At 35.9% G+C, this 27,433-nt stretch overlaps 1 protein-coding gene across 3 annotated transcripts; it reads left to right on the forward strand.

Annotated features, from left to right (window-relative positions):
* Positions 1-1,567: 1,567 nt before the first annotated feature.
* On the forward strand, positions 1,568-27,091 carry lmna (lamin A). Of its 3 annotated transcripts, XM_051866658.1 has the most exons (15): positions 1,568-1,586; positions 4,410-4,527; positions 5,232-5,610; positions 19,073-19,229; positions 20,151-20,276; positions 20,455-20,625; positions 20,858-20,983; positions 21,751-21,971; positions 22,696-22,990; positions 23,072-23,179; positions 23,262-23,381; positions 23,488-23,547; positions 23,982-24,197; positions 25,028-25,108; positions 26,333-27,091. In XM_051866658.1, the coding sequence occupies exons 3-14, from the start codon at positions 5,264-5,266 to the stop codon at positions 25,061-25,063; spliced, it is 1,983 nt and encodes a 660-aa protein (XP_051722618.1). In that variant the 5' UTR covers positions 1,568-1,586; positions 4,410-4,527; positions 5,232-5,263; the 3' UTR covers positions 25,064-25,108; positions 26,333-27,091. The 3 variants fall into 3 exon arrangements, with proteins under 3 accessions (XP_051722618.1, XP_051722616.1, XP_051722617.1); XM_051866656.1 differs by having other exon boundaries at positions 25,028-27,091; XM_051866657.1 differs by lacking the exon at positions 1,568-1,586 and adding an exon at positions 3,522-3,820 and having other exon boundaries at positions 25,028-27,091.
* The last annotated feature ends 342 nt before the right edge of the window (positions 27,092-27,433 follow it).

Raw genomic sequence — 27,433 nt, forward strand, 5'->3', positions numbered from 1 at the left:
TCCTAGACTACACTATATTAAGACTGTGTCTTAAGAAGAACTAGTTTGACCAACAGTTAACCAAGGGGTTACTTTTCCAGTCCAAATGACACCAATTTACCTTTTTATGTAACTGACTTTAAAAAGTTATGACCAGTCTTGAAGAGAAAATTTAGATGACCAAATTTTAAGACTAGTCTAAGCAGTTTATGCAACGGGCCACTAGTCTGACCTCTTGAGTGAGACTGTTCGTCGTCAGCAGAGGTCACTAGAGTAGCTACTATTCCAAAAGGTACACAACCATTGTCCACCAAAGTTAGGCCCAGTCCCAAATGGCACCCTAAACCCTCTGAGTGCGCACTTTCGTGACGTAATTCCGCCTTGACTGCCAGGTAGAGTCCTCTGCGTAGCTCGCAGACTTGCGGGCTCAGCTGAAGTGCACATCCAGGGCGCATAGGGGCCGCAAAGGGGGCGCTCGCGAGCACCCTTCTGAAACCTAAAATGATGAATGGGACAACCTACGGTCTCGTAGACTTAACGGACAAACGCACGCAGCAGCCATTGTAAGTCCACAAGACCGAAAGTGCATACTAGTGTGCCATTTGGGATTCAGTAGTGTGACCAGCATAAACGTTCTTTTCTTTTTAACCAATAAAATTTACGTTCAAGTCTTTTACAAGAAGACATGCTCGTTCATGATTTACTGGATCAAAAAAAAAAAAAAAAAATGCTCACAATTTATAACTAAAATATTATGAAGCTTGGCAAAACTTGAAAATAATTATGTTCATTATTAAAATGCACATGACGTTTTAAGATTTCACATGACTTTTCCACATCTAGAAATCACACTAAAAGCTATATTCGGTTTTCCAAGGCTGCAGGAATCATGGTTATTTAATAATAATAATAATAATAATAATAATAAAGAATTAAAATATTAAATATCTTGTTTTTAGTTGTTTTAGCTTAATAATTGTTTTGTCTTATTTTACTCATTTTAAGGAAGTTTGATGTGGCCCCCTTGTTGGCCCCGGCACCCTGGTTGAAAACCATTGCTTTAGATGACATAAATGTTAATTTATTTATTTTATTAATTTTTGCCCAAAAATGAAAATTCTGTCATCAATTACTCACCCTCAGGTTGTTCCAAACAAGTACGATTTCTTTCTTCTGCCGAATACATTAAAAAAAAAAAAAAAAGTTTGAAGAACCAAACAGTTGATGGGCCCCATTGACTTTCATTGTTATTTATTTATATATTTATTTATTTTACATACTATGGAAGTCAATGTGTCCAATCAATTGTTTGCTTACCCATATTCTTCAAAATATCTTCTTTTGTGTTCAGCAGAAAAAAGAAATTCATACAGGTTTGGAACAACTTGAGGGTGAGCAAATGATGACAGAATTTAACTATCCCTTTAACTTCTGTCTTTTTGTACTTGGTGCCCATTGTAAATTTCTGTCCGAGTATGAACTCTGCGTTCCAATTGAATGGCCACTAGAGGGCATTGCACACTCCATCTGTATTGCTATGCTAGTAGGAGGGTATGGCGGATCCTTGAACGCCTGCAAACGTTTCCTGATCTTGGGATTCGGCAACTGTGAGTCACTATTTCCCTGTCTGAGTCTTTGCTCAGTCATTTCATCTTTTTGGTTACACTAATCCATAGCAACGGCATTTGTGGGGTGTTTATGAATAGAATGATTTGTATGTTCATTCTCAATGCATGACTCAACAGTTTTAATAACCTATAATTTTGCTTAAATATATCCTACTTGATTCCAGGGAATTCTCATCTTTAGTCCTGAATTAGTCGTTTGGGCTACAGTTAAAAACGTTTTGTGTGTTATATAATATTATGAATTAATGGTTACAGGTACTACTAATCACAATAGCCTTGTGACTTTTTTATGTAATCTGACAATTATATGAATGCTATATAATTGCAGTGTAGTTTGACCCAAGTGTGCCTGAATTCCATGTTGTGAAAACATTTTGGTTGGAACCTGTCATGTCTTGGAATTTGCTGAATGTGTCCCAATTCTCCACCCTTTGGCCTCCTGAGTCATATTCTTACAGAAGTTTAGACCCCCATCTAATCTGCTCTGGCAAAACTCAACAGAATTCCACAAAATCTGCAGGTTTTCCCCTCAAAATCAGTGCAGAAAATGAAACAAACTAAAGATTTCATTTGGGCCTACTCATGACTGATCTCTCATCAGTTCCCATAGATTTTTGAGATGGCACTCAGGGTGGAGAGACATGTACCCTGGGGAATCTCATTGCAATTGGAATGCAGTGGTTGTGTGCAATGATGTAACGAAAATGGCAAAGAAAGAGAGTCTAGGAGAAAAGAAAGTACAGAACAGACAGGGGCATCCTGCAGAATTACAGGGACTTTTCCACTGACCTGCCGATGCTTTCGTGCCAAGAGTGTCAGGTTTTTTTTTTTTTTTTTTTTTATGGCTTTTTTTTCCAACTTCTTACGGCCCTGTTTCCAGAAGCATTTTTGTGCACATAGTGATTCAAATAAATATGGCTTTTATTTAACATTTTTCTTAAATATTATCTTTTATTTATATATTTCCATTTTCATTCTAATTGTACTTTGTAGTAATTTTGTTATATGTTTTTGTCATTTTTTTTAATTTTTTTTTTATATATATTTCTATATTAGCTATAATTTATACTTCTTTCAGTTTTACTTTTAGCCATTTTAAGACTTTAACATTGAAACTTTTAAGTTTTTTTTTTTTTTTTTTTTTTTTTTTTTTAAGTTTAACTTTAAAAAATCAGCTAGTTGCCAAGACAACATTTCTCATTTTTGATTAAGTTTTTTAGGATGTTTTTTTTTTATCTAATATTTATATTTCAGATTTATTTAATTTTAGTGTACAAAAATAACACTGATGTGCAGGTTTGATCCTGAACTCTAATATGCACCAGAGAGTTGATGGGAGGTGACTAGTTAGCAGTTAAGTAAATCGAAGCACAGCCTTCCTTCCCAAAAAAGGAATTCATCTCATCCACTCTCACTCCTTTTACTAAGACACTTGATTGGATAATGTCCACCCCTCCGAAATAAATACCAGGCAATAAATACCAGACAGGCTGTTTTCTGTGACTTTCCCCTTTAAAGCTTCATGCAACAACAAGTGGAGGTATTCTGGATTTCTAGGAAGAATGAGGAATGTTTTTCTTTGGCTCTTGGATAAGTAGCTCTTCGGAGAGCTCTCTTCGGACTAGCTTTAACTGTGGAAATATTGATTTGATTTTTATAAACTTATTTTTAAAATATTTAATTTATTTTTAATTTAAAGGTGCAATGGGTGATTCTCTACAGAAACTTTTTTGTTATACTGGTTGAAAGCCTCCTCATATCTTGATAGCAGTTACTATTAAATGGTCTAAATGTAGCCTTTTTTTTTATTTATAAATGTATATGGTATGTGGAAGGAGTAGGACCCTTAAATGTTCATCAAATCTTTATATTCAGTCCGACTGAAATAATACGATGCCCTACCTGCCTGTCAGCGTATGTTTTTACATACCCTCGCGCACCCTGTTAACGCAGACGTCATACGTCATCAGCGCGTTTCACGCTATGCAGAGTTTATACAAGACCTTTGACGGAGCACCGCAAACAAACAGGAGCCACCTTTTACAGTTCCTACTGAATCAAAACAACGAGTTTATGCTGCGTTCACACCATAACTACCGTAATTAAGAGATGGCAACCAGTGATGGTTCTAACCAAAGCTGTTCACGTCCTCATACTCGGAATGCGTTTCCATGTCAACAGTATCAACACCGAAACGAATCTGCAGCAGTCAGGTACAAGCTCTCCAAGTTGTTTACGTTCATTATTGTTGTAATGTTATGTGCTTTGAGACATGAGGTAGTTTAACGCCCTCTCTTGAGACGCTTTGCCGAGAGCAGCTGTGTGTGTGTTTGTGTGTGTGTGTGCCTTCAGTGTTTTGGGGGAGGCGTGGCTTTGGACGGCGATTTGCAGGGAGGGTGGGAGCAGGCTAATGTTAGCATTTCCCAGATCACTTGCTGCACCTTAAATTTAATTTCTATTTTTATTTTTTTCTGGGTTTAGATCAAACATTCTTTTATTCTATTCTGTTGGGTTTTTGTTTTTTTTAATTTTGCTGTGGATTAGGCATTATCAAGTAAGGGATTTAATTGACTTGTTCAAACTGCTTATCTCACAAGTTACAGATTATATATATAATATATATATATAATAAAAAAGATAAGCTGAGATGATTGTGTGACAATGTGAAATAGCCTACAGTAAAAGCTAGCTCTATTCCCTCTGTTCTGACCGACTGAGTCAGACTTTTCTAACATTAGCTCCGCCCTCCTTTCCCTCACTTGTTCTTCTCCTCCTTCTCCTCCACCTCTCTCCTCCCTAAAGAGGCGTGAGTTTCTGCCAGAAGCACGAGTCAGAACAGACACTCTCTCTGCAGAGTTTCAACGGGACACAGGAGCCAGAGGAGCCTTCACTAACCCAAACTCTCTCTCAGCTTTACCAGGTCAGTGATTCAGACATTTTGACTAGCAGTTCTGCAGATTGTGAATGGACCCATATATATATTTTATTTGTATATTTTCATAGCTTTTTTTTTATTAGCATTGTACAGTAAAAGACATGCTACTGCTGTAGTTGTCTTGAGGGGGGAGTGTCACATATGCTGTCTAAGCACATTGTAATGTTTGGAATTACTTCCACGGTCCAAAACAAACATTTGATCAGAGCTAAAATGAATGGGACTTTGACATTTGTAACTGTGCAAGTTGTCTTTAAAGTGTGTCAAAGAGTGTGTCTGGATAGTTTGTCCAAAATAAGTTGGCAGTGAATGCAAACTAAACCCGTATGGGGTTTAGATCTAAACCAGATTAGTCTATTCAGAAGGGGATGTGGTTGAGATTTGAACTAAATGTTTATTTCTGGGAAGTTTGTGCTAAACACACTTGGATCTGATCAGAGGTTGGGCGTGGCGGAAAATGTAAGACACAAAGTGAGGGAGAAGGATTGTGGATAGGGAAGGAGGGAACATGAGAGGGATGGAGTTTATAATTTAAATTTTTTATTTTTTTTATTTCTATAAATAAATTGCAGTATCAGTTTCAAACTGTCATACTGTGACTGTAAGAGATGTCCGAACGTATCACCTCTGAAATATGTCTCTCCTCTTTCTATTCTATTCTATTGTATTCTATTCTACTTTCTGTACAGTTTCAAGCTAGCAGAAGTAGTTTCAGTCAGCTATGGAGACTCCAGGTCAGAAACGAAGCAGCCGCGGAGGGGCGACCACCGTCCTGTCCCCCACCCGCATCACTCGGCTGCAGGAGAAAGATGATCTGTGCAACCTGAACGACCGTCTGGCGGTCTACATCGATAAGGTGCGCTCTCTGGAGATGGAGAACGCAGGTCTGCGTATGCGCATCACCGAGTCGGAGACGGAGATCAGTCGGGAGCTGAGCGGCATGAAAGCGGCGTACGAGGCTGAGCTGGCGGACGCCAGGAAGACTCTGGACTCAGTGGCCAAAGAACGAGCCCGACTGCAACTGGAGCTCAGCAAGGTGCGCGAGGACTACAAGGAGCTGAAGGCCAGGTATGTGTGCAGATTATGGTTCATCCATCCAAAATCTATGTGACTTCATTTGCACTTTTTGAAGTTTAAAAGCCCCCTTCATTTTTGAGTGAGCAAGTCATTTAATCCTGGAAACCAGTGTTATTCCAGTGAGTAAATCTGAGTTTGGAGTTAGCAATTACCATGACTCATTCCACCCAGGAATCTACAGTAATTCCACCAGGTTTAGTTTCTGAACAGTGCGGCTTACAGTTCATAAGACTGTGACACCAAAGAGCTGCAGACGCTGGCTAATATGAGGGCTTGCCGTGTTTTCCTCTCGAAATTTCTTTCACACATCCAGGAGATAAGTTTAAACTTAAAGAGCAGAACGGTGCCGACCCCTGGGCTCTCAGCCTAGTCCTCAGCTAAATTTAGCTGAACCATGACGACAAATTTCTCCACTGAACATCTGCTTATTGCTCCTGTCACTAAGGCTGTGTTTAATGCATTTTAAAATTAAATTAAATTTAAATTGAATTAAATTATAATAATGTAACCGAAGAGAAAACAAATCAACAGTATTATGCTGTAGTGTACACAATTTTTGTGTAACTTCAATAAGTCTTTTATGCTCACCAAAGCTGTTTATTTGATCAAAAATACTTCAAAAACAGAAATACTGTGAAATATTATTGCAATTTAAAATAGCTGTTTACTGTTTTAATATATTTTAAAATGTAATGTCTGTTATGGCAAAGCTGAATTTTGAGTAGGCAGTCTTCAGTGTCACATGATACTTGTATGCTGATGTGGTGCTCAAGAAACATTTATTAGTATTAAAGTGTTATGTTAAAAACAGTTGTGCTGCTTAATATTTTTGTGGGAACTGTGATGCATTTTTTCAGGATTATTTATTGAATAGAAAGATAAAAAGAACAGAATTTTTTGGAATAGAAATCTTTTGTAACATTATAAATGTCTTTACTGTCACACTTAATGTATCCTGGCTTAACAGAAGTATTAATTTCCTTCAAAAAATTTTTTTACTAAATTTTGAACGATGGTGTATGTACACATCCACACACACCGTCTCTTGCTCAGGTATGTGAGGTGTGAATGTGGGTGTGTTGAGTTTGGCTGTTGGATTGGCCACCACGCCCTTTACAACAGGTTTAGTGTGACGGTTTCTGGTTGATTAGTGAATTCACATTTTCATCGTTCCTGTGTCTTCTGTGGAAATACTTTAAAGTTTTTCAGTGATTAAAGAAGATAGATAACATCTTTGCAATAAGCTAGCAGATATATACAGTATACGTTTTTGGAATCCTCCCTTCAGTAGGACATCACATGTCTACAGAATAATGGTTGGAATTAGGGTTGCATGATAAGACAATAATTATTTTAATGCCATGCCTGATAACCGATAAATGGCTTATATTATATTAAAAATTTTGTTTAAATAAATAAAAAATAAGACAACAAAAACTCATAAAATCAATCATTTTAAATGCTACAAGTGAATTTAGGTATCATAACATAATGTAGAGTATGAAAATTATTAAATTGTGATTATTATTGTTTTTTTCCTCTGCATTTAACCCATTCAAGTTAGTGCACACACATTAGGAGCAGAGTAGTGAGCACACTCACACACACACACCCGGAGCTGTGGGCAGCCATTTGGGGTTAGGTACCTTGCTCAAGGGCACCTCAATTATTTCCTGCTGATATTGAGAATTGAACTTGCAACCTTCGGGTTACCAGTCTGACTCTAACCACTAGGCCGTGACTGCCCTGTAAAAACATGAAGCATGAACAATTAAACTTACAGTAGTAGTCGATACCAGTAAATTAAAAAAATCTTGAATATTGGCTAATAACCAATATGGTAGCCTACCAATATATTATTCATCTCTAATTGCAGTTATAGTTTTCAGCATGCAATGTGTAAATCTTCAATATTAAATGTAAGATGTTGTAAGTTTTATTCATTTTCAAACATAGTTTGGCAATAACTAATCACATTATGTCAGAGAAAAGATAATCTGTATAAAAAAAAAAAAAAAAGTAACTACCCATCATAAAATCTAGTAACTTATCATACATCCTCACTTGTCCTTTGCACTTGAATTGTCCATTATCACTGTACTTTAAAGATATCCAAACTCCACAGAGAAACCATTTCAAACTGTTCAAGACCACTGATAGAGTATATGTACATCCTTATAGTTTATTTAGAAGTAATGTATTTGTCATCCAGTCTCAGTGATTGTTTTATGATAATCTATTGTTTATCTTGCTGTCTCTATGGTAGTAGACTTAGTCAGTGCCCGGGCTTAGGCAAGAGGCGTGTTCAGACCCATTAAGGGCGTGGTTTAAAGACAAATAGACATCAAAGCCAATGATGTGCTTTCACTGAATGGTGCGTAATAAGTTAAGAGTTTAGAGAAAGGCTTTGTGAGTCATATTCATTCATTTCATAAGGTTTGTGGGGAAGTCGACAAAAGGTGATGATCTTATTTCAGAGAGTCCCAGGGTTCCAGTAGCCCTCATGACTTCCTGTAAGCGTCCATCACTCTGTGAGTGCAGATGGACGTGTACACTCATTGGGTGCTGAGCTGTTTGGAAGTGTTTGGTTTCCACAGCAACCATGCAGCCTTGCCAGGGTGTGTGAGAGGTTCTGACTGGACTGAGTGGTGACTCATGAGCTTTAAGTAACTGTGAGGGAAGCACTGTTTACTCTCACTTTAACCCCTCACCTCAAAAAGAAAGCCATGTTGGAACAGTAGTCCTATTTTATTCCAGTGAGTTTGATACATTTGCATTACACTTATGTGCTTAGCAGATTTTTTCTTACTGAAGCGACTTAGAACTCTCCATAAAGATTCCAGCTGGAAAATGAATGGGATTATATAGCTCTATTGCCACAGGAGAAGTTCCACAAAGAACATCTTATGAAATATATTAAATGAAATGAAATATGTTAAATATATTAAATTAAATGAAATATATTAAATTAAATTAAATATATTAAATGAATATTTCTATAAATAAGTCAATGAGCTAAGCTTTGCAAAGTTACATTTTAAATTAACTACAAGTTTTAAATTGACAATATTTAAAAATGTTCTTGTTGTTTAGCAGTGGATTCTCTTCCCGGAGTTGTTTAAAGGGGCTTGTTATATGATTACTCCTGTACTTTGACATCATTTAATGTTACAAAACTTAAGGGTCAGACAAGTTTTTGAATGGGGAGTCATGCCGGGTCATGCAGCAGGTACAGATCACAGCTTTGACTGATAGAAGCTATTTGTGCGCACATGCTGTGAGAGTACATGTGCTTGTGGCTGCTGTTGCGGTTGCACCATTTGGCTTCTGTGGGCATTATCAGACAGAAGACCGTATTCTATGTGTGTTTCGCTGTCTGAACTCTGTTGACAGCTGCAGTGTAGGAGTCAATGACTGAAATGTGGAAAGACTACAGCTGGAAACTGAGCAGATGAAATGCATCTTTCAATTCATACTAAAAAAGAAGCATGTCATCACTTACCTTCCATTTAAGATGCTGTAAATCCCCTCAGTGTTCGTTTAGGCAATACAATGAAACTGTACTTGGTTACGGTCCAGAATAAGAACTCTGAGATGAGTCAGTATTTGTATAAATGATTCAAAATACTAACTCTAACCTGCTTTGTAGTTACATGTTATCTGACTCTGCATGCATTTGTGTGTCCTGAGCCCCCATTCATACAGCAATTTTTTATTTTTTTATTTTTATTTTTTCAGGCTCGTGTGTGGGCAGTAATCGGGACATATTTATTATCTTAGTCTTAGTCACTCCATTATTCCACATTCTCGGGAAAAGGAAGTGCATCCTTAAAAAGATTAGAGTATTGATCTTGAGTGTCTTTATCAGTTTTGTCACTGTAAAAAATTAACTAACTGTGCTCTTTCTCTGAGATGACTAAGATTGTAAGTATTTTCTCTCCTTATCACTTTTACTTCCATAGTGTAAGGCTTTGTAAAGGGGCACCCTTTCCATTTATGTATAGGTGTTTCTGGCCATGTTGCCTCTTAAAACTCACTTTTCACATTCTCATTAGTTTATTTAATTAGTGTTAACAAGGCCCAACATTGTACGTACATGCATGACAGGAGAATGTTGTCATTTGTTGTTTTTTTTTTCCCTAAACCAACAAATGTCATTCATTTCAAATAATGTGTTAACAGTATTTTGTTATGTACATGACATTTTAAATATTTTTTGGGGGGGGGGGAAATAGCAGAATAGCTCATTTCTAGTGTGTTATGTATCCTAGATTTAAAAAAATATAGTTTTAACAAATTTTTATATGAATTTTTAAAATATTCATATTTGAAAATAATAATAAAAAAAATGTAATATGTTTTTAAAAAAATCAACCACTGGGATATTAAAGTGTCGTAGTTAAAGAAACACCTTTACATCTATCTTTGACCCCAGGCCCTCGTACGCATTCTGTAAATGCTCCTTTTTATTAAATCATATTCATATTATTGTTAAGCACTGAAGAATTCATGAGCGGTTTTATCAGTTCAGTGCTCACAGGTTTTGTGTTCTGCATTCTTTTAAGCTGTTGCTTAAGGGCAAACGAAAAGACATTTGGCAGCTTTCAAACGTGAAAAAAAAAATCTTCAGTGAGACATTTCCTGCCCCTCCCTCAATGTCCTCTGTAGGTTTTCCATTGACTGGCTTACCTGGTGTATATATTATTAGTCTGGTTACGAATATCCAACAAAGGCACTCCACCCTGCCAACAACAGCTCTCAAACATCGTTTGTACTGTGGGGTTTTACCTGTCTATGAACGTTCTGCCTTTGAAATCATAATTATACTGTAACTCATGATCATTTAAATTATTTAATGCACTAACTAATAAGCACCACATATACAGTACATATGTAGTATCATGCAATTACCATGGTAAATGAATATGGTAATTACAACCTTCTTTAAGGTTACTTTACTAGTGTTGTTGCATCTTGTTGGTCTGTCAAGTTTATGCAAAGTATTTTCAGTTGCTAATGTGAAATATTTTCCCATCATTCCCTCTGGCTTTTCCATTATCAGAGTAAACACATGGCAATGAACAGTTATCAAATGCTTCTAAGAAGCTTCCTGCACAAGTCACACATCATGTTTAAAATAGACGATCCCCCTTTTGTTGTGTCATTATGAGTTTTATAGCGTGAACCATGAAAATTATGCCTAATGAGTGTACTTTTGAGAGTTACTCTTCAGGTGACAGTTGACGATGAGGATAAAGCTTGATCTTACAGACATTACAGTGTTTCATTGTTTACTTCAGGGCTGTCCTGCCTAAAAAGGAATAAAATGGGATTTTCTTATATTAGGCAATTTTTCGCCTTCCTTCATTTTAACTTTCTAAGATCTCTACAGTATATCAACTTCAGCAGGCACCTGTGTGTTCAGACGGCCCAGGACAGATCAAATAGCTTGTATGTTCAGCACACCAAATGCGTCTGAATAGAGAGCCTTCTCTCCTTTCTCAGTGAATATCTCTTTCATTCTGAGAGGAGCAGGCTCTTTTTCTCTCTTTTCCTCTGGTCCTTTCTTTTTTGTGATGTGATCACCGCTGTAGGAAAGTTCTGTTTTCCCTGCTATCCTGACCTCACTGAAGATCGACTGTCCTTACTGTCTCTTGTTACAGTTAATAGGGGAATGCAGTGAGGATATTTTAACATCACATCTGTTTCATGTTTTTTTTTTTTTTTTTTTTAAACACATCTATTGGACATATATTTTCGTTTCTCTGGCATGTAAAGCCTTCAAACATTAACTATTTGTGAATGAGTATAATGCTGCTTAGCGGGGGGCCACAAATGATTTAGATTAGGGATATTCCATTAAAGTAGTTCCTTTCTAGTAATGGTCAACTTACACTTTTTCAGTAGTGAATAAATGACTTGTAAGGTTATTAAATGAAATAAGCAATGTGCATATTTATTGTAAATTTTGCAGCAATATTTTGTTGTACAAATTAAGATAATTTAATAGTCAAAGTAGTCTCACTAAAAAGAAAAATGTGCTTTCTCCTAAGAAGCTATTTCTAATGCATTAAATAATGCAGAATTTTCAACAGACATCCTTTGGTATTAAAAGTTTCTTTGCAAGGACTAAAAATACATTTAAAAAGCTGGTTGAACATGGTTGTGGGTTTGATTCCCAGGGAACACATATACTTGGCGAATACACAATAAGTTGCTTTGGATAAAAGTGTTTGCCAAATGTGTCAATTTTGAATCTGAAGCAAGTATGCTTGCATTATACACAGCTTTGTTGATTATGCTGGAAGCGATATAGTTTTGTAACTTGCTTCCAGTGAAGCCGCGACATGTGGCTTTCCATTGTCATGACAATTAGCACAGCTCGTTTTTCTCCCGCTGTGTGTTTGTTTATAATTACATTAATTTATGAGAAATTATTCTAAGTCTGGATCCGGATCTCTCTCCTAGATTTTTTTTTTCTTTCTTTAATCTAGAACATTACATATGCTCATTCTGGAAAATATCCTTTATCTTGTTTGATGTCATGACAGTAATAAATAACATAATTGATGAGTGATTCAAGATGTTTTTTTCATTATTTCAGCCATTGTTTTCTCAGGCACTGTCCGGGCTTGTTACTGCATATTTAAATCCTTTCAAAGGGGTGATCGGAATAAGAAAACATCCAGATTTTTGAAGAGATGTTGAAGCTTCTAAATCTACTCGAACTAATTTAGTTGTGATGATAATCATGAAAAAAGGTTTTTAACCATCTAAAGAGCTGCTCCATGCTACTCTGAAGTGTGTGTGTACTGTATGTGTGTTTGAAGTCATAAATTATAAATCATTTTAAAATAATGGGCATATAAAATTTATTTTCCATTCTCGTCTAGACATGCATACAGTACATATTTGGGTGGACACGCACACACTTTTGATGGCATTTTCATCTCCAAATTGCAATCCTTTTGTTCTTAAAATGTCAAATGTAAAATACGTGCACACACGCTACACTTCATCCCAAAAGCACATGCAGTGGTGCCTCATTTGGTTGTGGTTGGATCTGGAAAGGCTTTGGACTGACTGACTCATTCGGTCAGTTATGTAATCACCATCTACAGACTCTAAACTAAAGATCAAACATGTTTTTCATTTGCAAGTGACTTGTGAGAATTCAGAGTGAGCTTGTGTGCAAAGATGCTTCCATGTAAAGCAACGCAGTGTAGTTCTGTTAAAACACCAAACCATTATTTAAAAAAACAAATTTACTTTAGCGTTCATTTGTAAACAAAGCCATATACACATTTGTGATTCTTTTTAACTGTATGCATGTGGATAAGAGATGTAAAAGATACACTCAGTAATTAATTTCCTTTTAAAAAAAATTACACTTAAAGAAATGAATTGTACTTTTAATTAAAAAATCTCACTCACATAATGACTCCAATCATATCAGCATAATAAAAGCTATTTTATTTTTTTATATTATGTTTTTAGCAGTCAAATACTACTTGTCAAATATGACCTGGCTCTTTTTACAGTAAATTGCCCAGTAGTATTTTCTGCATAAAACTGCATTTCTGCATTAAAAAAATCGATGTGGTTGTGAAAGAGAAGGGATTGTCACGTGGCAGTGCCATGTGACTCATAGCCTGAACTGGTGTTTGTCTTTTGCCAAATCATCATAATGGGGAACACTGGCAGAGTAGTACAACACACACACACACACACACACACACACACACACAAATACAAATACACACCATCTCCATCCCATTCTTAACCAAATGCAGCTGCAAACAGGCAAACGTTATATATATGGAGAACCGGAGATGACAGTGGAATCTCGTTATGTTTATTCCATGGAAAAATCAGTGGAAAACTGTTTAGATTGTAAGGCTGGAGACCCTCCGATGCAGATTATGTTAGAATGGGCTTGTATAAAGAGAGGGAGGAGAGAGGGTTACTGTAATTGGTGCTGTTCTGGTGGCGTGTATGAGCCACGGGCGTAAGGGAGAGAGTGAGTCATCATCGGCTCCTAAACGCAGAGCTGCCACGCTGGCAGGGCCTAAGCCTATCCCTGTTGCAGAGTATGAAACAAAACGCATATTTTTGCATATTGCATGGGTAGATTAGAAGTAGGCATTTATGTGTGACCCCAACTCCAATATAAGGGGCTGTTCACACAGAACGCGTTTTTCCATTACATTGCGCTACTTTTACATTCTTTTTCTATGTAAACGCGCTAGACGGACGTGCAAAACCATTGTGCTCGCATCTTGCGTCTTTTGTAGCATCTCGCGCATGACATTGCGTTCTAAAAACGTGGCGCTCAAGTTAAAATCAGTTCAACTTTTAAAAACCTTGCGTTTTTTCCCCATTCGTCTCGCGCTTTTCAAAGCAAATACGCATTCTGTGTGAACGAGCCCTAAGAGTGCACACACACACATTTGTCCATGCAAAAATGAGAAAGGAGGCCTAGTTGTGCTGTAATTCAGGCCTCCATGATTGTCCCTTCGCAGAATTCCTCAAGAATCCCTACACAAGGCTGTTTCTATTTGAATTGACATTAAAGATTGTGATAATTTGTGCCAGACTAGGAACAGATAATTCATGTAATGCTATTTCACTCTGAGGGATCTGTCATGTGCTAATGAATCAGAGAGCGGGTATAATGTTCTCTTTGTGTTGGGTCCTCAGCTTCAGTCCCAGTTACAGGATCTCGTCTGATTGTAGGACCACACCCTTCACAACCACCATTAGGATTTAGAAGAATCATAACTTTTCATAATCATTTTCCTGAGACTATATACCGTTACCATGTCTGTTGACTTCGAACAAAAATGCCTTCACTGCAAGGTTATTTTTAATCTTTTTGTCTGTTTTTGTTTCATTGTTTATTTATATAAAAAGTAAAATTTGAATGAAAGGATTAAATATAAATGATATTTATATATCATTGGAGATGTAGATATCTTTAAAACATGATACATGATTTTGCCTGTCAAATAAATTTTAAGTTTTAAAAACATTTCAATATTTTTACAGAGAATCTAGATAAAATACTGTTTGGAAAATGATTGTTTGCAGTGAGGGGTGTTGTGAGTTGTACAAACAAGTGCTGAAAATGTGGACATGCTTATTTATCTAACTTTTTATTGTAATGTTAGTGAAATGAGCATGCATTTAAATTACTAAAGATAAGATATTATTAGATTTGCACATATAGCCTAGTCTAACAAGCCTCTGGGTATCTGGATCAACCTGCTCACCCTTAGATGTTTTAGATATGATTTGAATTTAAAATTCAAATCATATCTAACCATCTGGAACAGAAAGTCCTTTAACAGATCTGTTACTTGTATATATTTTATTACCTGTTATTTAATATAACATGTTAGAGGAAAACTTAGACTTAGACTCATCCCTCAGTTCGAAAAAAGAAAAAACAAACAAATGTAGTAAAGATTAATGCCTATAGTATGTCATACTTAGTTGAGTCTTTCTCAGACTGTGTGTAAAGATTCATGTCTTTAAGAGATTTTGACGTTATTCTCAAATTTCAAACCATTATAGTGGACCAATTCTGGTTCTGGAATGGTCTATTTTTAGCCTATGTTTAGATTTAAGAGCATATTTTACAACCCTGTCACCATCTTTTTCCTCCTGACCATACGTTTTTCCTTCTGTTTCATTCTGTCTCCATGGAGACTTCATGGCAGACCTGCAGCCGACGAGAGTGAGTCAGAATCGTCTCAACAATTAAAAAGGAAATGTTTATTCATAGTACAGTGGGAAAATGGGGAACCCCTGTTTGAAACGTTTTAGGATTGACTCACATGTGCACTTCACACTTAAAATGGAAAGTTGAAGTCACATTTACGTCAAAAGCAGTGAATCGGTGTATTGTGGAGCTTAATAGAGGATGAAGAGGCAGAGCTTGGGCTTTGGTGATAAGAAGTTGAATTACAATAATTTGTTTTTATTCTGTATTTCAACCCAGTAATTTCAACCCATTGATGCCCTTGAACAAATAGACTTGCAGGAAACAAAACCTTGTAGTTCATTCAGCTTATCTGCTTTTCAGTATGCTGAAATAGTTGTTGTTGTCAAGTTAGAATATGCAGCTTTTTTTGTTAGGAAGCAAATTACTTTTAACATGAGACGTTAAAATTCCTTGATGTTATACTTGCACAGACATACAGGCTTAAACTTTGTCCAGTTATAAAACCATAAAATTGTAATAAAACACTTGACTGAAGATGCTATGGATTTCCATACCTAAACATTGCAGGTATTCTGTGCAAATATAATGAATTTAACAAATAGAGATTGTAGTAAATGTTTTTGCTTGAGCTAAAAAAAAAAGGGAGTTTGATTTGACAAGCTCCAGCCCTTTATCATATTGATGAAGTGTTGTGTCAGACTGCGGTTGTACTGTGCTTTTTATGGTTTTACAAGTGCTTTGAACAACGCCTACGGTCATTTTTCCATTCAAAACCTCCAGCTGTTGCAGGTGACTGCTGTCTATTATATGGTGCTTTTTGTGAGATGCGTCGAGCTGTAGTTTTTGAAGTAAATATAGGGTTAAAGAGACACTGCAATGACCAAAATTTAGAAAATGCACTCGTAGACTCGAAGACTTTTTGTCAGCTGATTTTACTTTTTTCACTGCCCTGAGGGTGTTTGTGTGCATGCAAGTCCACAGCTAAGTTTCGTGGTTTTGAACTCAAAAGTATACTATAATGAATTGCTATCAGTTTTATTAATTCATATTCTGTGGAAAATGTGGATCTGCTTTTGAGTTTAATCTTTCAAAAATGGAGGGTTTTGAATCCAGTGAGGGTTTTTTGTGTTGGGGAAACCCTGTTCGTGGTCAACATTTTCTCAGAGATGGCCACATGTGCCATATTTCCACGCCATTTTGCCATGGCAACACTATAGCAAACATTTAGTGGGCTTTTTGTGGGTTTCTTTTTTGTCACAAAAGAGGACAAGGATAGCTGTGATTCATACAGGGGCTGGTACATTCCTCTCCTCCTCTTTCTCCCTCAACTGGCTCTTATTGTGCCTGAAATGTTTCCACTGTTTCCAAGATGCCAAGCCAAACCCTTTTCCCTTTTGTCTCACACACACATACAACCCAGCACACAAAATACACACATTTAATGAAAACTTACTGGAATTGATGGTTTTCTTGTTTTCTTGTTTAATAAGGACTCCAGTTTTCCAAATACCGTAGTTTTATAGTATTTTTCTCAACATATTAGCTATAATACACTTTATTTTGCAGTTGTTTTTCTTTAGCTGCCATCGCTCAAAACTGAATTAATTCAAATTTGACCATTTGCAGTGTAAACTTTGGCCAGGTTGGTCCAGTCGACAAGGACAACTTGACCCCGCATGAGGTGACATTAACACGTGTTCTTCTATTGTCTACTTTTAAAAGCCTCTGGTTGGTTTGGCTTCCTGTGGGCAGATCCTGGAGGTGTTAGGAACTAAAACAGAAAACAAATACAGTGGCAGGAAAAAAAATTACATTAAATATAGAAGATAATAGAACAAATAACAAACATTATTTAAAACATTACACCACAGGAGGCTCTTAATCTTTTATTTTCTCCTCCAAATGTGGCCTGCTTGATATTGTGTAACCAGAATAAGCATAGAACACAACAGCACATTTAGAGTGCTGACAAGAACAGGCTGGTTTTTTATTGCCAAATATCCTAAACAGAAGAGATTATGTTTCTGGATGTCTGTTTATACCCTTGGCTTGGCACAGATTTGTCCACCCACTGCTTACACACCTTTACTGTAACCCACCCACTGCATACAGGCATTTACCGTCACTCCAGAAGTACATTCTCTCCTCTCTCTGTGTCGATTAAAAGTTTTAATGAGTAGTTTAAGGCTAATTTTTCCACATAAACACCATATCCCGTTGAGGAACAAAGGTTGTTTTTATTTCTGTAGAGTGAACAGCTAAAATACACAGATTTTTGAGAATTTTTTTTTTTTTTCAGAGACACTTCCTCAAAAATAATGATGAATGTGACCTCAAAAGCCTCTCTTCAAAACCTCTTTTACATAAATCTTCTCTTCCATGTTTTTGCATAAAATATCAGTGGTGTAATTAGAATTTCAGTAATTGGTTTTTAAACAATATCATTCATTGAACTATTATTTTACAAGTACGTTGCTTTCACATACTCATGTGCACATTTTCTTTACATAATTGATAGTAGCCTGCAGTGATCATGTTCATTATTGAATAATTATTAAGTAGAGATTCAGATTAGGCCTCGAGAGGCTTTTATCTCAGTCTAGTCTTGTCAGTTAACTCTCATACATTCAAAGTTTTTTTTTTTCATGTTCCCAGCCTCATTAACCGTTTATTGAAAATGTGTGGCTGTAAAGTGGAGAATGTGACCTGACAAAACCTCTGTTGTTGTGAATGGGAAGTTGTTTGAATAACTTCTCTCAGGAAGGAGGCCCGATGGAATGCTCCATAGAGTCGAAGAGAACAGAATACAAATTCTATAAGTTAGTAGCTTTAGTGGTTTGAGTTTTAGTCTAGTTGTAGTCTGAGTGTACAAAGCGGAGTTTGGAAAGAGTTGTGTGTCTGGGAAAGGTGCTTTAGGGACTGAAGTGTGGTAGAGTTTAATTGTTTCAAGCCTTGTTTGGTCATCAATCACATGACTAAATTTGGAGCAGCTATTTTATAGGCCTTGTGAAATCTGATCTGGGAATGCGCAGAGAAGAACTCTAAACCTAAACACTTGTTTTGAGAGAGAACATTTTCTGGCCTTATCCTTTTGTTTTTAAATCTGCAAACCTAAACCTCACTTAATTCAGTTCATACTATAATAAAATTACCAGTCATCTTTTATTTATTGAAGTGTTTACCATTCTGCTTTTTATTAAGGTTTGTGTGGTTCCTTTCTGAAATTTTGAAATGAGCCACCCTGCAGTCGTGCACATATGGTTTAAATTCACTGTTGGAGTCCCAGCTCCTGCTCTGATTCAGAGAGAGGGTTTTTAAGGTTATTGTTTACAGATTTTAAAGTGTCCTTGCTTTTGGTACAAAATCCCAGGCAAAAGTTTTAGGCAGTCTGATGTTCATTTGCCCTGAGCTGATTATTCAGCCTTGCTACTTGGCATACATATTCAGTTTATAGATATAAATCACATTCATATTTTACAGTCTTAGATCTATTCTGACAGCCGACAAGATCCAATCCTCTCCTGAGGCGCTTTACTGGGGCCATGGTGCCACGCTAGTGTAGTTGTTTCCAATTTTCTGAAATAAGAGACTTTCTACTCAACCCACAACATGCATGAATGCATATAATAATCTAACTGTACAGAATCTATTTGAGGTAATTATGTTCTTCTGTGTGTCCACATGAAAAAATGCTTTAATGTTGTCTTTGTATTTTTATGACTGTAGGAATGGTAAGAAAGAGGCGGATCTGGAATCGGCTATGGCCAGGCTGAAGGATCTGGAAGCTCTGCTGAACTCCAAGGACGCATCTCTCTCCACAGCACTGGGGGAGAAGAGATCACTGGAGGTTGAAGTCAGAGACCTGAAAGCCCAGCTGGCCAAGGTGATGACTACGTAAAAGCTGCATATCCTAAGGGTTTGGGTGGTGTTTTGGTGCTTGAGCAGTGTACTTTTATCCCAGGTTGCTACAGGGTTATTGATGTAAAATGTGCACTGAAAGATGTTTTTAAAGATCTACTTGCTTGCTTAAGGGAATTTGATTTCAAGTTCTAATTTCAGCAATATATTATTAATATTTAGAAGGCAAAATCACATTAAAACCAGGCATATTACTTAAATTAATCTTTATTTTTATTTTTTTTTCTAGTAAATAAAACATAATTGTGTTCACATATATGGGCATAAATAAATAAAACAATTGTTTAAAATAAATAAATAAATATAAATAAATTAAAATATATATTTTTTTTTAGAACAAGACAAGTTACTTAAGAAACGAAATTGTGTAAGATATTAAGTATTGTTCTCTGAGAATATATCTTGATTAAATGTATTGTATTTAAGTGTATATGTTTTAAGCATAAACCTCAATAAATCATGGTAGATTTTCCTTAAAAAAAGAAAAATACTTCATCACAATTAAATTAATATATTTTCTCAAAACAATTTTTGTTTTGTGTATAAAGTAAATGGATCTTGTTTAGATCAGTGGGTATTAACATAATTAAAATTCTTTAAGAAAATAAAAAAATATGCATCATTAAATGGACATATTTTTAATTCTATTTAATTTTTATGTTTTTATTATAATAGAAGTACATATCAGCTTAGATTAGGAGGGTCTTCGAATATTTTCAAAGGAGTCAAAAGACCTGCTGCATTAGATGTTGGTTAGATGTTTAGATATTTTTATAGGACAACAAGACAAACATGCCAACAGTTTTTCAATTAGTATTTTACATAATACATTGCTTTTTACTTTGAGTTGATATAGAAGTTTGTAAAGTGAATATGTGTCTTGCAGTTGGAGGGCAGTCTGAGCGATGCTAAGAAGCAGCTACAGGATGAAATGCTAAGACGTGTGGATGCTGAGAACCGAATCCAGACTCTGAAAGAGGAGCTGGAATTCCAGAAAAACATCTACTCCGAGGTCTCATGAATAAATCTACTTATGCTAAGTTCTCCTATGAAAATAATTATGCTGTCTAATGCACATTTTTACTCAAGTCATCTCAGAATTCAGTGCTTACTGCTAACATATTTACTGGTTCTGAAACAATCAAAGACATTCAGGACTTTCTGTACTCTAACCTGAGGTCTTTCTACAGGAGCTCCGTGAGTCTAAGCGGAGGTATGAGTCACGTGTGGTGGAAATCGATAGCGGCCGGCAGCAAGATTTTGAGAGTAAACTGTCTGAGGCTTTGACTGAACTTCGTAGACAACACGAAGAGCAGCTTCGCATCTACAAGGAGGAAATTGAGAAAACCTATAACTCCAAGGTAATAGAAAAATCAAAGTGAGAACCGCCAATTGTGGTGGATTTACAAATGACTATGAGGATCTACTTCTCTGTATGTACCCAGGGGCACCTTGTTAAACCATTGAACTGGCCCATCCTGCATACATATTTGCTGACTGATCCATTGCCAGTCATATTTGTTGAAATATTTTTATGTATAAAGACATACAGCACGTCTGTGAGTTAAATGTCATCCTGTGTTATATGTATAGCTGGAGAATGCTCGTCAGTCGGCTGAAAGGAACAGTCATTTGGTGGGAGCCGCCCATGAGGAACTGCAGCAGACACGTATGAGGATAGAGGGTGTGACATCTCAGCTCTCTCAACTGCAGAAACAGGTACACACATGCACACACCTAAATTTTAAAGTCGACATGAAATCGAAGTTGCAATAGTCTTTTCTTTCCTATTGTAACGTATATCCGAGTGAAATGACTTTTCAAAAAAGAAAAAAAGTAAGGCAGGACTTTATTTTGTCCATCAGAAACTGATTGGATCGTTGGATTGTCATGGTTTGCTATCGCTATGATCTCATGTTAGGGACAGGTTATCCTGCCCTCACGCCAGTAAACAGAGAAGTGATGTCGTTGCAAGAGTGAGGGGAAGCTATTTTAATTAAAGATTACGATCAGCACACGTGATAACGATCAGCACGGATAAATCATTTATAATAAATACTGCAATATTCCATTAAAAATGAGAATTGTCCATTTTGATTTCATGGTGACTAAGTATTTATTACAGCGCTGGCAATTCTTCATACCTGTATATATGGACAGTAACACTCTTAAAATAGAATATTTTACAATAGAACTACCCGCAAATCACTTTTAATGGAGAGTAACTCCACGCTCTGAAATAATGTTGCTTACACATACATTAACTAGACGTTCATCCACCTAGCATGTAGTCCCACTGCAAAAAGACTACTAAACAGTTCAAATAATAACCTAAATAACCTAAAATATTCACACAATTTTTGTTGCTGCATTTCAAGCATTGGTGTTTTCTTCAGGAAATGCAAATCTACTTGTACAGGATATGTACATTTTAAATTTCATTCATTTACATTATTTAAATTGCAAGGTTGTGCTCTGTTCATTAGTTGGCTGCTCGTGAGGCGAAGATCCGTGAGCTGGAGGAGTCTCTATCCAGAGAGAGGGACATCATGCGCCGTCGTCTGGAGGAGAAGGAGAAAGAGATGGCCGAAATGAGACATCGCATGCAGCAACAGTTGGATGAGTACCAGGAGCTGCTGGACATTAAACTCGCACTCGACATGGAGATCAGCGCCTACCGGAAACTTCTGGAGGGCGAGGAGGAGAGGTGAGAGATGGGATATTGCTAACTACACACATGCAGAAAGCTTTTTTTTTTAAAGGTGCTACTAGTAAATAATAGAGCTGTCAATCACTTTAAATTTTAATAACATTTTACAATTCATTATATTCTGATTTTTTTTTTTTCTTCATATTTTATAATTTATTCAAATAGATCACTTTTTTTGCAGGTTTGATTTTATTTAGATAAATTTAATAAAACCATTTTAATCTTTTTTTAAATCTAACTTTAAGAAATTATTAATATTAATAAAATTATATTCTGATTAATTAATCTAATTGATTGTATATGACTATTTGCAGAGTAAATATTGTAAGTAATGTAATTAAATAATATGTCATATTTATTTTATAATTAATTAAATAGATTTTTGCTGGATTGATTTTTTTTCCAAATGTTTTGCTAATGTTTTTAATATTTAATAAAATTAGATAAAATATTAATAACACAATTTTTTTAATCTATTTTAGTACATTTTATCTATTTTAATACATTGATCTTATAGATAAAAATGATATTAATGAAGACTTTTTTAATATTTTTAAACTTAAGACTAAAAGCATTAAAGATATTCTGATTAATTAATCAAAGTAATTGCATACATCAATATTTGCTGAGTATAGCCCTCAAATGAAGATAATTATAATAGGACTTGTGGTGTATCAGCCTCATGCAATAACTCACAACCCATCCCGCTCTCTCTGTTTAGGCTGCGTCTCTCCCCGAGTCCCCCTCCTGTCCGTGGGGTGACTGTGACCACCCGCTCCTCTGGTTCTGGCTCTGGCTCTCATGCACGTGTGGTCCAAAGCAGCACCACTCGTACCTCTTCCGGCAGCGCTAAAAAACGGCGTTTGAATGATAATGACAGCGATGCATCCAGCGTAGTCGGTGGAACCGTCACTCGCACACGCGTCTCCCAGCAGGCCTCTGCTAGTGGCCGCGTGACTGTGGATGAAGTTGACATGGAGGGCAAATATGTACGGCTCTGTAACAAGTCCGACCAGGTGAGAAGGAACTTTGGCGACCAATAAAGAGGAATTAAGTATTATTTACTTTTTATTAAATGATCTTCTTCCTCCACCCAGGATCAAACTCTGGGTCACTGGCAGGTAAAGAGGCAGATTGGTTCCGGCACTCCCATCATCTACAAGTTCCCACCAAAATTTAACCTGAAGGCGGGACAGACTGTCACAGTACGTATCGATTTATAACTTAATGGTCACCTTTAGCTTGCATTTAAATTCCTGACTCACTTCAGTGTCTCTCTGCTGTCAGATTTGGGCTGCAGGAGCTGGAGGAACCCACAACCCTCCATCTGACCTGGTGTGGAAGACTCAAAACTCATGGGGCAGTGGAGATCTGTTCCAGACCACCCTCATCAGTGCCAGTGGGGAGGTGGGATAATGTTAAACAAACCAACCAGCTTTTTGAATGATGCTTTATTTGATTCAAGGTCGCTAAGTGACTAATTCACTTCCCTCTTCTTTTCTCGTTTTTCCAGGAAATGGCCATGAGGAAGGTCACACGCACTCTATTCCAGGATGAGGAAGATGATGAGATGGTACATAGTTACTAGCATATCTCAGTTAATGTAGTAATATCATTATCTTTGTTTGCATAATTTTAGTTTTGCAAGGTTAAAATGAAAACATGAGTTCTTAGGACAGTGTAAGTGCACAACGCCGAAACCATTTGTATCTCAAATGACATGTATACATATTGGACGAATTTGAGCTGCAGTCACATAACTGAAGTCTATTAGTCTGACTTCACAAAGTCAGATTAAAGCTTTAACAAGATTTTTGCCTTAGCCCGACTGAAATTGAATGTTTAAAGTGTATGTTTTGTTAATGGGTTGTTTGGGTGAAGCCTTCCTGCAGTGAATCATAGCACTAAAATGAACTGAGAACAGCCAGACTTTATCTATAATAAGATCCAGTACCTTCTCTGTCTCATTTGCCTCTGTTGTTCTCCACTCAATATCTCCCCCTGCAGGCCGCCCATAGCACATGCGGGGATAGTGAATACAATCTCCGCAGCCGTACGGTGGTCTGTGGCTCATGCGGGCAGCCGTCAGATAGAAACAGCGGCTGCGTGACTGCCAGCTCTGGAGTGTCGAGTGCCTCTCGTTCGTTCTGCAGTGGAGGGGGGCTGCCCGAAGCTTTTGTGTCACCCTCACACTTCATTGTGAGCAATGACAAACCCAGACAGGTTTGTGTGTTTTTTTTTTTTTTTTAATTGTTGCAACAGTAAATTTTTTTTCTTTCTCTGTCTCTTTCTGTCTGTCTTTATTTTATATGAAAGATTTTATATATTTTTTGGTGTAAAAAACAAAACAAAAACAGTTGACTGAAAAGTTGAAAATAGAGTAATTTTTTTGATTTTTAATGTTTTTCATGCTTTTTGTCTTAAAGTTAGATTAAAAAAAATTAATCTAAAAAAAATATTTTTTAACAATTTGAATAATTTTTAATCTAAGACTAAAATCATTAATAAAATAAATTAATTAAATAAATCAATGTAACAAATGTTTTTAGTTCTCTTAATCCTATTTTAAGTTAGATTTTTTTTAAAAATCTAAAAATTACTTTTTTTTTTTCCCAGACAAAAACATAAGAAAATTTTTAATCATTGAACAAATCAGTTATTTTAAGTTAGATTGCTAAAACAATTTTAATCTATAATTTTGTAGGTAACTAAGACTAAAAGCATTAACAAAAATCTGAAAATGATTTATTTTTTTATTTTTTTATCTAACTTTTAGACTAAAAAGATTAACACAAAAATCTGAAAAATCAAAGTTGCAAAAAATCCTATTTTTAATCTGTTTTATTTCTTTGTTACTTTGATTTTATTCAGATTTTTTGTTAATGCTTGTAGTCTTACAATCATCAAATTATCATTTAATGTTTTGTGATGAATTTCATTATTAATATACTGCTGTAATTCTTTAATATTGATGTAAAACATAAGCATAAGTAATTGTCTACAGCAGTCTTATTAAATTTATATTAATTTCCTTCTCTCTCTCTCTCTCTCAGGCTGGACCCAAACTTGACAACTGCTCCATTATGTAGACAAGCTGTAGACAGCACTGACCATCTGTCCTTTAACAAAAACCAGTAGGAATTCATCCCACAACTGGTTTCTTTTTGGATCACATGTCTTATTATTACATTATATATTTTGTACTTCAGTCTTTTTTGTTTTGTATTTCATAATCTGCGGGATAGATTTTTGGCATTTGTATGGCATAAGGCTTCATATGCTGGCAGCTTGTAGGCTGTAGTTTGCGATTATTATTATTATGTACAGTGTGTTAATCTAATATATTTGCATGGTGGCCTAGCAGCAGCTTCAGATTCAGAATAATCGTACTGTACTCAGGGAGAGAGGCGAACAGAGCACTTCACACTCACACCATGAGCTCTCCACGGGAATGCTGTCAGAACGCAACACGCACAGTCAATAAACCCTCTCAATCATGTGGCAAAACTCTCATGTAGTGTACTGGACTATATCTGTACTACAGGCTGGTTCTTTAGCTCACATTCAAGGACAAGTAAACATACAGTGAGGTGTCATTTAATCTAAGACAGAAAATGAGGGATCATTTTTACTTTGTCCCAGAAGTTATTTGTCGGTATATTTTGTGGTATTTTCATGCTACCTCTCGCAGTCAGATGGTCAAAATTATGTGCAGCTACAAAAGGGAAAGGACAGTCAGAAATTCTATGCAGTTTTGTTACAGTGAGACTCCAGGGTATAAAATACAGATGCTCTGGATCTAAAACTGCTTTGTACCTTGATACAATTGCTTGCACAATTGAATAGGTACTTTGTGTCTTTTGGCAGTGCGTTTACAGGTTCTGACTAGACTGCAGTATGTTGTGTCTTGTATAATAAGTATTATAGGATATTTCTGAAAGACTTGAAGCAACTGTAAAACTAATCCAAAGAAAATCTACTTAGCAGTTCGCATTTGCCAAGACGTTGTCAACATTTTAAACAAAAGCTGATTGATTGTTTTAGAAGGAAAACTTTTGAAGTTTACTTGCAGAGAAAGACATATCTGGTGTATAATGTTACCAGAGAATAATGTTGTGTTTAAAGTACAAAGTACTAAACAAACAGCATTTAAAGAGATGTATTTTTGTTTTCAGCCTTAGAGGCAGAATATTATGCAAAATGACCACCGTCATTCCCAGCTTTAATGTCCTTTTTTTTACAGTGGTATTTGAAATGTTTGAGTTTTATTGAAACATCAAATTTACATGTACACTAAAACAATTGTATTTCTCTATGGAACTGAGTGTTGATTTGCTCTTGTCACTCCTCTCTTGCAGTAGATGATCCAGTTCCTCACCTGGGCAGCTGTAAGGCTCCAGTAATCTGAGCAGTTGTTTCCTTCACTGCACAGATGTCCAGTCCGTTTAGGGCAATCTGAAAATCAAAGAGCTGAAACAAAAATTGGTTTCAAAAAGCTGGAATAGCTTTCATTATAGGAAATAAATAACATATCCAAGCCCACTCACAGCTCTCCAGAAAGAGGACTGGATAATGCTGGCATTTAACTTTTATTTTATTGCTTAGCAAAGCTTTGGGTTTCTAAACGAAAGTTTTTGGGATAGTATATCTATTTTTTCTATATATATAAACTTCAAAATTGTGGTTTTCTATTGCTTAAACATGCATTGGCGTTATTGTAATATGACATATCTTTTTTTTTAAACTGATAATGGATTTCAGTTGTTTGTAATGGCATATGCTTATGCAAAGAAACACTTATTGATATCCAATTCTAAGATTCTTTTGTTAGTATACATTTGTATCATCAAACAAAAAGATTAAAAAAAATCTTTAATTTCTTTATTTTGAATTGTTTTTTTAGTTAGTTAGATGGCTAATTTCATGAAGGTTTTGTTAAAAAAAAAAAAAGTTCAAACAGACTGCAAGGCAATGCAGGGAATGTTTTGTTGAATTTTTTTTCTTTATAAATATCATTTACTGTTTTGTGAAGAATTTCATAATTGTTGTAATACCCGAGAGCCTTGTTATAAGCTGTGCCTTTTTTCAGTTAAACAAATAAAACCATTCTATAGCCATTTTCTGACTTTCGTTTTTAGTACCATAAAAGTTAAACATGGATAGAATTTTAATAAGCCTTATTGAATATATTCGTTGATAAAGGGTAAATGTTTAGGCCATTATCTACCACATATGTCTTGCATTAAATTCTAGCAAGTGTTCAAGAGTTACTCACCCAGAAATTCTACTCGTCACTTACATGACGCACTTCTCGCGAGTTTCACAATGTGCTGAATAGAGTTTGACGGTTGGAAGTGATGGTTTATAGTTTTAAAAGTTTAAAATATTGGTATTTTTCTCTCACACACCTATCATTTCGCTTCAGAAGATACTTATTCATAAACTGAGGTCGTATGGAT

The sequence above is a fragment of the Ctenopharyngodon idella genome, chromosome 16 (genome assembly GCF_019924925.1).
Source record: "Ctenopharyngodon idella isolate HZGC_01 chromosome 16, HZGC01, whole genome shotgun sequence".
Taxonomy (NCBI): domain Eukaryota; kingdom Metazoa; phylum Chordata; class Actinopteri; order Cypriniformes; family Xenocyprididae; genus Ctenopharyngodon; species Ctenopharyngodon idella.

Coding starts and splice junctions, on each gene's coding strand:
- lmna (XM_051866656.1), top strand. CDS start 5,264: ATGGAGACTCCAGGTCAGAAACGAAGCAGCCGCGGAGGGGCGACCACC. Junction 20,277..20,454: donor AGAAAAACATCTACTCCGAG/GTCTCATGAATA, acceptor GTCTTTCTACAG/GAGCTCCGTGAGTCTAAGCG. Junction 24,198..25,027: donor GCAATGACAAACCCAGACAG/GTTTGTGTGTTT, acceptor TCTCTCTCTCAG/GCTGGACCCAAACTTGACAA.